The sequence below is a fragment of the Diceros bicornis genome, chromosome 2 (genome assembly GCF_020826845.1).
Source record: "Diceros bicornis minor isolate mBicDic1 chromosome 2, mDicBic1.mat.cur, whole genome shotgun sequence".
Lineage (NCBI taxonomy): Eukaryota > Metazoa > Chordata > Mammalia > Perissodactyla > Rhinocerotidae > Diceros > Diceros bicornis.
Genome location: NC_080741.1, coordinates 4,651,090 through 4,663,497, shown reverse-complemented (window position 1 = coordinate 4,663,497; position 12,408 = coordinate 4,651,090). Strand labels below are relative to the sequence as shown.

The following is a 12,408-nucleotide window of genomic DNA, read 5'->3' as shown; positions in this document are numbered from 1 at the left end:
GAATGGATGGCTATACCACGATTTATTTAACCAGTTCCCTGTTGGTAGAAGCCTTGCTGTTATAAACAGTGCTGTAATGAATAGGCTTGTAAATATATTGTTTCCTTTGTATGTAAAACTATCTTTGGGATAAATTCCCAGATGTTGGATTGCTGACCTAAAGAGTAAAATAGAGAAAGAGAGAGTGTGTGTGTGTGTGTGTGTAAAATTGTTAGATATATATCAAATTGCTCTTTATAAGGGTTATACCATTATACTCGTACCAACACTGTATGAGAAGACCCATTCTCCCACAGCCTCACTAACGGTGTATTAAAATTTAATATGTTTGCTATTTAGGGAGATGGTATTATAGTTTTAATCTGTATTTTTATTATGAATGAGATATCGAGTACTTTTTTCATGTCTTGTGAACTGTACACGTGAATTCTACACATTTTTCTGTTGGGCTTCTAGTCTTGTAGATTTCTAGAAGTACATTATATTTTAGGGAAATTATTGAAGAAGTTTTTTAACTTTTATTTTGAAATAATTATAGATTCATAAGAAGTTGCAAAAAAAGTACAGAGAGGTCTCAGGTACCTTCACTGAGTCCACTGAATGGTAGCATCTTGCATGATCCAAAGGCTGGAAGTTGACATTGGTACAATCCACAGCCTGTATCCTTTTTTCCTCTTTTTAAATATTCTTTTCTGGCCAGGATTTTGACCTAAAATTAATTAGATGAATGTAAAATATGCTGAAGGCATTAGTGAGCAAGGTTTTTGTAGATGCTAAAAACAAATATCAGTCTTTATATAAACGTGTAGCCAGATTTTTAATAGTTCTTTGGTAAAGGCTTTTTTCACACCATTGTGAGACTGGTTACTTGAGAAAATAATATTGTAGCCATTTTACCTGCTTGCTTAGCAGGAATAATAGCTTTTATCATCCACAAAAAATCACTTATTTTGTGTTAATATTAAAAATCTCCATGAGGCATTTTTGTGAGTTTTTTAATCATGAAATTAAACAGATTATTTGTTTTTACCTTGGTAGAACTTACAGTCAACAACTAGAGTACATAAAATGTTTAGTTCTTAGCTTAATTTACTATCAACTTTAATAGTTTTGTTCTTAACCACAGAGGTTTGCATTTGGCCAGAGATTAAGTCTACGTGAATTTTATCTATTTAGGCTCTTTTTTGGAAGAAGGATTATTATTTGCTCTTAAATTAAATGTTAAGCTGTAAATATTTTTTAAATTCCTCTTACAGAAGAGTGATGGATTTTTTTTTTTCTATTACACCTCCACAGGCTTGCTGAGTTACAGATTCATTAGATTTATTTTTTTGGCAATCAGTGGCTTAATGGTTTCTTTCTAAAAAACAAAACATGCGTTTCTTAGAAAAGAGGCAAAATGTTACCCAGGTTAGAATTAATGCATTTTAGTAGTAATGATGTTATTATAGAGCTTATTGTGGAAGGTTGTGGGTAGAGGGGGTACAAAGATTGTAAATGATATACTGGAAACAGTACATGATTCCTGAGGACTGACCGCCAAGAAATATTATAGCTTCTGCTGTGAGTTTATGAAGAATCATTTTTATCTGGTTTGGGTAGGGAGGCTTGTACATAAGTATATCAGATTTGCTAACTCAATCAAATAAATTTGTTCTTATTACAAAAGATTTGCTTTTGTAATTTGGGGGATTCCTGTAGTGGGTTTTTAATTGTGATTGTGAGTCAACACAGAAAGTTAGAAGGGTCTTTGAGTAAAGCAAGGTAATTTTTTTTACAGTGTTCTGCATACAGATACATACAATTTTAAGATATTCTCAGTTTTTCTAAACCAAAAGAACATTTTAGTTCTTAATAAGTACACTGTCCTTGCTGTCTAAAGATCACTGAGCAAGTGCCTTTTTTAAGAAGTTACCTTCCTTGTTCTCGGAGCTGAACCTCTTCTAGGAATGTGCTAGATAAGATAAATGGCATATTATGAACATAGGTTAATCTCTGGATCCATGCTTATGGTTTCACAACTAGCGTTTGGTGCTTAGTTAAAGCACTCTTCATAATATACACAACTCCGTATTTCTTTTAGTTCATTATAGGTAGTTGCTTTCTTCCTTTCACAGTCTTACTTTTATGGTAGAAAAAGCACGTGTTTTGACATTAATTAGGTCTAGGTTTGAATCCTGTTCCTAGCATTGTGTCTTTGAGTAAGTTACTTGGCCTCAGTTTCCTTAACTGTAAAATGAGCATGTTGCTCAGGCGTGTAGTAAGGTGTGCCTGCCGTGTAGTGGGCAGTCATTTAAGGGTTCTTTTCCTCTACCTTGTTGCTTTGTTAATTAGCATTTGTATTGAGGGGAGAACAGAAGAAAGGCAAAGTAGTCAAAATGTGAGAGAGAAGAAATTTGCAATATTTGTATTTTAAACAAGTAGCCATGACTCGTTTAATTAGGATTATAAGATAAGGAAAAAATTGACTTCTCATAAAGAGATTTTTTTTTAATGTGAGATCAAGTTAGCCTAACTTTGCCTTCATTGATTTTAATTTTTAGAGAGGAAAGACTGGGGATGATTTGTGCAAAGTTGCTGAACTGAGAACATAGATGAAGTGGTTAGCCTATTAAGAAGGATGAAAATGCAGGGAACTTGTGAAGCTGGAGGTTCATATATGGCCTCTTGTCTTCTCAGTGAGGTTGCAGGTGATCTACTGCGATAAAAGTAAGGAGGCCTGGGAAGAAAAGCTGTGTTGGGGAGCCAAGCTGTCTTGCTATAGCGTTGATACTTTGAGTTTTACTTTTCCTATGAATGTGATTGTAATTTACTTTATTTAAACACTAAATTCAAGCTCATTTAGATCTTTTGGGGGCCACAATTCCAGTAAATAAAAATTCATCATATAAAAAGTAATATAGTCATTCATGTTGTCTTTTTTCCACAGTTCTATATTTCTATCCATTCCCTCCATACCCACAATTTTTAATTCATCTAGTAAATGCTAATCAAGGTATGGTTTTATTCTAAAAGAGTGATCCATAGTAAACAAAGTTTCTTTCTTTATAAAAATTATCCTTTGCCTTTATATAGCCCTTATAGTTTACCAGAATAGTTACAAAGTCTTAGGGGGGCAGCCTTCCCTTAAGAAACTTAAGTTCGGAAACTGGTTAACTGTCAAGTTATAGTGTGGTGACTGCAATAATAAAAAAAGAAAATAAGGCATAATACTATAACATTAGGTCAAGAAAGCAAACGAAGGAAAATTACTCATTCTACTTAAGTTTATCTTTCTCATTTTAAAAGTGAGCGTGAAGCCCAAACCACTATGTTGACTTGGAACACAACAGAAAACAACTCGTTACCCTCATTGAAATAATCTTCTTAAACCATGGTCTGGGATCTTGAAATGGAATACCTTCTTATTTGCTTATTTAAGACTACCATCTTGGTATCTTTATTGTAAATCAGGCTATTTAAAGCAGTGGTTCTCAAACTTTAGTTTCTATCAGAATCACCTGGAGGATAGATTTCTTTGGTCCCACCTCAAGAGTATCTAATTCAGTAGGTCTGGAGTGGACCCAAATATTTACACTTCCTAACAAGTTACCAGGTGATGCTGATGGTCCAGGGACTGTACTTTGAGAACTACTAATTTATTCAAACTCAAAAATTTTTAATGGCTTCCTAGTATGAACCAGTAGTTGTTTCAAATCTAATTACTATCATATTGACTCTTCCAGTATGCCTTTGAGCTCCTTTGTGCCAAGCACTGTGTTCACTTCTTCACAGTGGTGAAGAAGATAAGGAACCTGTCCCATAGGAGTTTTATGAATTGGGGCATAGAATCCTTATTTTGGATGGAAAAAAATGAGGTCTAGAAAGGTTAAATAATTTCCTAGAATTCACGCATTGAATATATGGAGAGGCCAGAATTTGCTCTTCTGCTTTCCTGGTTATGCACTATAAAAAGTTTGTGAAGGTTAGTGGACCATGGGAGGTGTGGAGTAATTGGTTCTACCTCAGGAAATCAGAAGGCATCACAGGAGAGATGGCACTGGAGCATCTTAAGGAACGAGTAAAAGACAGCCAGATGAATTGAAACTTCAAGCACTGCCAGCTGAGGGAGAGTTTCTGCAAAGCCATGGAAACCTGAGAGAACATATGTTCCACAGACTGCAAATAGTTCTGTAAGACCATAAGACAATAGGCCTGATGGAGTATGAGAGGGAAGGAGACCATAGAAGGCAGAGGTCAAGGCCATGAAGGGTTTTGTATATCATGCTAAGAAGTTTTTAAAATAGAGTTAGGTTTTTTATCTTTCTCTTATAACTTTCATCTCTGTAAACCAGTGGTTCTCAAATTATGGTCTGTCAGGCAGCAGGATCAGCATCACCTGGAAACTTGTTAGAAATGCAAATTCCTGGGCCTCACCTCAGACCTACTGAATCAGAAACTGAAGTGGAGCCTCCTATCTATGTTTGAACAAGACCTCCAGATGACTGGTGCATGCTAAAGTTTGAGAACCACTACAGAAAGTTATAGAATTCTTGAATAACAGCCTTCAAAATAGCCAAAGGTCCCTATAGTGATAGTAATTGTATCGGTAACTGGTTTAATTCTGTAGAAGTACAGTGCTTAACAAAATTGAAATATTAGTACCTTTTAAGGGACACATATCTTCAACATGATCCGTTTATGCTTTGCAAACCTATTCCTCTGTTGCTGTAAAAGAGGTCTGAGTCAGGACTAGAGTTTATTGGATCGGCAAAGAATAGCATGCAAATTATTGTTCCTTAGCTAAGGGGATGGTTTGGAAACTTACTGATTTTATTTTAATTATCAAAAAAATAAAGCAGTAACCTTTTTTTAAGGGTTTGGGGTTTACTTGTTTTTTGTTTTGGTTGCTTGTTAATATATAAAACTGGTGTTAAAGTTAGCATTTAAGGTGTTCTGTTTAAAACAGATGTGTTGAAAGAATTGAATGTATTTAAGTAATGAAATGACTAAAACTAATTCAGTGTTTCCTTGAGATAGAAATAAAAAATGTAGAGAGTATGATCAAGGATTTTCAGGCAAACTTTAAATGCCTGTCACAATCTTTTTTGCCAAATTGTGGCCAATATTTAGTGAATATATATCCACATAGTGTCTGGACTGAACTTTATACTGAAGCCTTATGAGCTATATAGTTGTTCTGTAGTTTATAGTTACATATATAGCCGTACTTTGTACAGCTCTATACAGGCATTTAAAGCCTAACACGTATAAGTATTTATTGATGGTCTGTACAGAAGCGCCTTTTCATCTTAGAAATAATAGTAGCAAAAAGTGAAGTAGTATGCTGTAATTAATGTGGTTAATGCTCAGATAAATGAGCTTAGTGTTTTCTATGTATTGATTCAGAGTTTCAAGGATTTAGAAGTGGAAATTCTCTTGAGGCATTGACACCAACCCCTTCATTTTACAGATGAGGAAACTGAAGCCCAGGGAAGTTAAATAGTTGATTTGCTGATGGTCACACAGATAGTGAGTAGCAGAACGAAGATTCTAAACAGATCTACTTGGATTACAGTATAAAAGGCCACTACGGCCACTACATTAGGATATTTCTGAGCCTCAATCTGATAGAACATTGAGGGTCCACATAACCTACAGTAAAATAGTCTTACAGATGTATTAGCACCTAAATTTTCCTAGGTGGAGTATACTTTATGAAGAGTATTAAAGTTTTGTATAAAAATTGTTCAGAGACTAAAGTATCAGATTTGTCTTTACAAGAAAACCTAGTAACTGTTCTAAAATTCTTCAAATGCTACGAAAACACCAAGAAAAGGATATAGATCCTCTCTACTCTTATTATTTTAGTTTATACGTGGGAGAATATAAACTGCTAAAGACGACCATTATTCATCCTTCTTTGTCATTATCATACAAATGCTAAGGTGATATTTGAACTTGAGATGTACTTACCAGCTAGATTACTTCCAATTATTTCCAGGAAAAACTGGTCTAAATCACATACCTTAGTAGGTGATTTTTGCCAGCTAGTAACCTACAGTCAAAGCCTGAAGGTCTGCCAGAATGTTGAGTTCCTTGCTAATCGACCCTACAAGTACTGTATGTCCAGAAGCCCTCTGAACCATTTTAGAAGCCAGTTCTAAACATTTAAAAACCAAATATTAAATATAAACTCTATAGAAGAAAAGTCATCTGAATTTTAATGCAAACCACTAGAATTTCCACATGAAAGGCAATTAGAATATATAGTTGGTAAATGAAGTTTGAGATGTGGAGAGGGTACTGGTAAATGAAGTTTAAGAGATGTGGAGAGGGTACTGCTCATTCGAAGTGTGTCTTTTTAAGTTCACCAAATTAAGAACTCCTGAATAGAATTGGGAGTTGCTCTTAAAGTAGCATATGTATGTCATAGGCAAATTAGAATTGTTGGAACTACAAAGGATTTTTAAAAGTCATTTATTTACTGAGATGTTCTTTTTCAAAATGAGAGCTCTGAGTACTGAAGTTGTGAGAATAGACTTAATAAGCTATTTTAAATTACTATTTTTCATTTGAAGTAAAACACAAATGTTTTTAAGTATTTTAAGAGTTGGAAGGGAGGTTACATTTTTTAGAATAATTTAATGAAATATTCTAATTTTTTCCAGTGCATCTGGGGGAGGTGGTGTAGCCATTGACAACAAAATAGAACAAGCAATGGTAAGTAGACGTTTATAATCCTCTCATGTCATAGACTGTTGGTTGTATGAAGCACTTGGTTTTGATCGATTCTAAGAAACAAACACCTAATTTCTTTAAACCAAGATGACCCAAGTATATTTTTTGATAATGAGATATAGTTGGAGTCGCTAGGACATTGAGAATTTTTTGTCTAGAAATACCAAGGGAGTAAATATTTCCCCCATTTGAACATCTCACATTTCATGCATTACCATTGGTAAGAGCCATTTTGTGGGGCATACATAATTAAAATGCATAATGTTCCCCCAGAATATTTCAGCATCAAAAATAGTTTAGAGACAAAAGAGTATTAAAATGAAAATTTCAGCTGGAAACCTTTGTCATTCTTTGGTCACTTACAGATACTATTTTACTCAGCTTTAATAAATAGACTTGTTTCTTTTGATTCTGTTTCTGATTTCTGCTATTTCTATCATTTTTTTGTTCCTTTAAAGGTATTCTGTTCATATTATACAAAATATTTTGATTCAAGTTTATTAAAACTGCAGAATGGAGGCTGGCCCTGTGGCACAGTGGTTAAGTTCAGCAGGCTCCCCTTCAGCAGCCCGGGTTTGCAGGTTCAGATCCCAGGCACAGACCTACACCACTCGTCAGCCATGCTGAGGCAGCGACCCACATACAGAATAGAGGAAGATGGGCACAGATGTTAGCTCAGGGCCAATCTTCCTCACCAAAAAAAAAAAAAAAAAGATGTTTATAACATTGTTTCTAACTGCACTGTTTGTTAATGGCCACAGTCTGGAAGCAATACAGATGTTTATCCATTGTGGAATAAAGTGTTGCATATTCATACAATGGGGTATTATACAGCAATGAAAATGAACGAACTAAGCTTAGCAACAACATGGGAGAATCTGTTAGTCATACTGTTGAGTGATAGAAGGAAGTTACAAAAGAATATGATTTAATTTATCTAACATTAAAAACATACAAAATTAAATAACATGTTTTAGGATTCAAATATGGTTAAATAAATTTTTTTTAAAAAACTATAGAAAGGCTATGAATAAGGACCATTAGTCTCAAACTGTTTTTTAAAAAATCCTAAGGTTTTAAAGTAGGAAATTTCAGGTCACTTTCTCTCTTAAAGCAGTACTGTAACTAGTTTAATATCAGACAGTTTAATATCCTTTGTTCTCTTGGTCTGACATCTAACCCTGTGATTTTAAACTTTCTTTTGAATTCTAAGCTTATAATTGACAACTTAAAGAATGAGTGTTTTTGGAAATCACTCCAAACTTGGAAAAGAAAATCCTGGGCTTGCTGCCCTGCTGGGGAACTGATTTTTTCCACCTCATCTCCCTTAGCACCAGCCAAGATACAGTAGAAACATTAAAAGCAAGAGCAGGAAAAGTAATGTCAAAACACCTGATGTTGATAAGGCACCAGGTAGGCTAGAACCGAAGAGCAGCACCTTTCCCTTTCACACTTTTTGACATTCCTAATTTTGTTTTTCACAGGATCTGGTGAAAAGCCATTTGATGTATGCAGTAAGAGAAGAAGTGGAAGTTCTAAAGGAACAAATAAAAGAATTAGTTGAAAGAAACTCTTTACTTGAACGAGAAAATGCACTGTTAAAATCTCTTTCAAACAATGATCAATTATCCCAACTCCCAGCCCAACAGGCCAATCCTGGTAGCACTTCTCAACAGCAAGCAGTGATAGCACAGCCTCCGCAGCCAACGCAACCTCCACAGCAGCCGAATGTCTCCTCAGCATAAAGCTTTCTTGCCTCATTAAGACAAAACTGAAAGCAATCTATCCTTGTGTGCCACTGGTGTTCTTTCCACTTTATATGAAAGCAAGTAGCCATGCTTTGGTTGTGTGTTTGGCCTTTTCAGTATTAGACAATCATTCTACAGAGCTTTTCCTCTCTTTGAGATGTCATGCAGCACTATTGATATCCAGTTCTATGTCATCAGTACACAAGGAGAATAATAGGTGGGGTTTATTAAAGCGAGCAAAGTCTGCATTTTACCTGGTGCACATGAGTGAGGTCTTTGAAGAGCTTTGGTGGCTCTCCCATGTTTCCTATTACCCATGGATTTACCCTGAGCCTTCCTATCACATTATAAATAACAGTTCATCTAAAGAGCCACTTTTCTTTGAATATCAGTAACATTTGCCTAGATAAGTTTTCATTTATTTGTGTTTTATTTATTACAGGGCTGCTATTTTCATAATGTACATGAACAATGTCACAGAACTTTTTAAATTTTTTTGAATAATTATAAATATCAGTAAAGGAATTGAAAGACAGGATTGCATTTAATAGATAAAACGTTTAGGCAATAATTGAACAAAAGAATCCTGGCATATTTCTAACACTAATGGCAATTGACCTTCGGTATTTATTTTCAGTAGTAAAGACCCAGCTTGAATGTAAATTTTGTATAGTGTAAGTATGAAGAACATAGTGCAACTGTACAGGTAGTCACCAGTTATTGTGATATAATAAATAATTGGGCTATTTTGATGAAGAAAACTTTGTTCATTTGTTTCTACTTTCTAATAGAGAAATTGCCACGATTCCTCTGCTTTTTGACATTTCGTATGACTTTTTTTTCGGGTGGGAATAAAAAGCTGTGAAATTGTTCAACCTACTTTGTAACCAAAGAAGCAAAGCTGTGTAATGGAGTTTTTTTTATAATGCACATTCTTTATGTATTTTTATTTAGTGTTTTCTCAGTCACAATTTTCTTTGCTGTCTAGCATGATCTGCATGACCTATAATCTTTGAACCACTTTCGTACCTCATGTTTTTATCCAGCACTCTTATTGTAATACGTACTAGTCTGTGAACAATGTCAAATGAAAAAGAACGAACAGGTAGTATGGTGGAGCTGAGCTAGTGTACTATACGCTAGTTGTTAAAAAAAAAAAAAAAAAATGAAGTGAGCCATCTTTTGTTCATTTAAAATGGTGTTTTGAATTTCGTATGCAGAAAACGTTTTGTTACATTGCAGATTTTAATGTATTTAATAAATGCAACATGCAGATTAAGTGCAGTGTATACTGAGTATTTAAATTAAAATGTACATTTCATAAATACAGTTTCAAGAGAAAGCATCATTTTGTGTATACTAACACATTAAGTGTATGTCAGAAATTGATGTATAAATATATATTTTAACACATTTTCTGAAATTAAACTGCAGTTTTGTTGAAATATTTGGCTCTATATGTGTTCAAAACTTAATTTGATTAGATTTGTATTTTCACAGTTCAAAATATTCCTTAAATGAAAACCTATGTTATTAATGACTTAATGATAGTGCGTACATTTTCAAAGTAAAATAATTTAAAGAATGCAAGAATGGTGAGCAATATTTGTACTCAATATTCATATTATGTCAATGACATTTAAGTAGGAAATCCTTGTCTACCAAAACTTTTACTTGAATTCAGAAAGGTGCCTGTAGAAATTAACATGCTCTGTATCTATAGCTAGCTAGCTAATCAGGAGTTAATGAGAACCAGTAGTTCTCTGTGTTAAAAGAGGATCAAGAAGTGTTCTTTATCTATTTAAAATAAAAATCAGATTAGCCACAAACTAAATGCATAAAATTGGAGTGTACATGGAATTACCAAATATGTTATGTTCTAGTTGTGCTGCAGGATATATTGTTCAATGTAAACAAAATTTTAATGTTAGTGAATAATATTACAAATAACTAAAGGAACTAAGTACATAGGCTTGAAGAAGCAACGCTACGATGTGGAGTGAGATTAATAGAACCACCACAGCTGAGATAGAAAGTGCAACTTCCATGTTGGAATGTTAACCACAAGGCTCACTGGTGTGCCCCTCAAGTGCAAACAGTATGAATACAGGTGGAGAAAAACTATATTAGAAAAGGTTGGGATTTTTGTAAAATATAAATTTTGGTTCTGGGCATAGAAAAACACTTTATAAACACAAAAATAATAGTCACAAAGGAAATGGTTAGTATGTTTAAAATGGTAATTAAAAGCAACTATTACTTTTACATTTTAAAAAAATCACAATAGAAGGAAAAAACATGGATAGTTCACAGAAAAAATAAAAGACAGTTTCTAAAGGTTGAACCTCTAGTAACGTAAGAAATGCAGGTTAATATTTATAACAAATTGTTATGTGTCTTAAATAGCAGGACCTAATGTAGAAAGACAAACTTTCCTTTGTACTTCTAGAAAGTAATTTGGCAATATGTATCAAGAGCCTTAAATATTAATAACTTTCCAGTTTAATGAGAAGATACTCAACTCATGGTGCAATGTTCAAAAAATGCAAAATTATAATAGTGCCTGTCCTCTGCTCTCCCATCCCCCCCTCCTTCCCTTGGCACCCAACCTCTACCTGGAGACACCCCCCAAAATAGCTGTGAAAGGAAGCCTTTACATCCAAATGTACTCCCATGAGGCCACCCCACTCCAAAGTCAGGAACAAACTTAAGGATAGGAAAGCTATTGTGCTTTTTAACATCAGATGTACTGTATTTGGAAACAACATCAAGCGTTCCCCAAATTGATCAGTTTGTTTAGGATTGTAAGTAAATTTCAGCTTTACCTCGGAGATTTAGGGTCTTCTGCTCCACATAGCTGGGATGTTAATTTATCAAGATGCCAGTTTTTGGACACAGTCTTAGAGGAATGCCATCTGTAATGTTCTCAGTGCCATGCCCATAGACCAAGATGCTACATAAGTTTTCTGTTGGTTTACTTTAGCCAACTAGAAAATCATAGGTAGAAAATTTTGTTTCTGATGTGGCAGTGTGTCTGCAATACAAACCTAACTTTCCCCAAAGAAAATTCATTTTAGTTACAGTGTGATTTTACAGCTTGCTACACCCCCCTCCCTTAAAAGGCTGTGAGGTATTAAGTATGCAGTTGCTTTAACTTGTAATTCTAAGTGCAAAATAGCTGGATATTTCCAATTCTGTTTCCAATGTTCTGAGCTAAGTAGACGTATTAAGACAAGAATGCTTTACCATCAAGCCCCCAGTGATGGATAATCACAACTGTCATTATTCACAAAGAATTGTCACAGGTCAGAGATTATGGTATATCTCCCAAGTTCAAAATTGTGGTCACTCCTGGACCTTTAACAAGAGGTGGTGGGAGAGTCCTTAAAATTAGTGTAAGCAAAATACCTATTCTTCATGGAAATTTATCTTTGTAGAACCAGAAATAGCTAATTTTCTGGAAATGAATTTTTAAGATGATCTGAAGTCATATTTTTTTAATAGGAAGCTTTATAGCTCAGTGGCAGGCACTTTGTGACATGACTCAATTCTCTTCAATAATCCTGTCTCAATCCAGGTCTCAAGATTCACAGTTTAATTGAGGATATAGACAAATCAATAGATAAAGTGCAGTAATAAAGACTTGTTTTTGTATACAGTCAAGGATGGCTTTGTCAGGGAAGGTTTCCTCAAAGAGGTAACACTTGAGTCTTGAAGGTCCCAAGAGTGAGAAAACAGTGCTCAGAGGCTTAAGGGAGAGCATCAACAAAGCTCCTCAGGTAGCCACAGACTTGTTCATAGGAGGCAGGCAGGCAGTGACTGCCTCACCCACTTTAGGAGTTTGGCGTCTATTCAGAAAGCAAGAATGATTTATTGAATGATTTTGAGCAGTAGGATAGTGATCAAATTTGCACTTCAGAAAAATGAATCACTCCAGTGG

The 12,408-nt window shown here is 34.6% G+C and overlaps 1 protein-coding gene across 2 annotated transcripts in view; it reads left to right on the top strand.

Moving 5' to 3' along the window:
• The window catches only part of TSC22D2 (TSC22 domain family member 2), a 49,210-nt gene extending 38,489 nt beyond the window's left edge, over positions 1-10,721 (top strand). The window contains exons 3-4 of one of the 2 annotated variants that reach the window (XM_058550973.1): positions 6,651-6,702; positions 8,205-10,721. In XM_058550973.1, the coding sequence (XP_058406956.1) occupies positions 6,651-6,702; positions 8,205-8,465 (313 nt within the window). In that variant the 3' untranslated portion in view covers positions 8,466-10,721. The remainder of the gene's footprint in view (positions 1-6,650; positions 6,703-8,204) is intronic. The other variant, XM_058550983.1, reaches the window with a different exon arrangement.
• Positions 10,722-12,408: the final 1,687 nt, after the last annotated feature.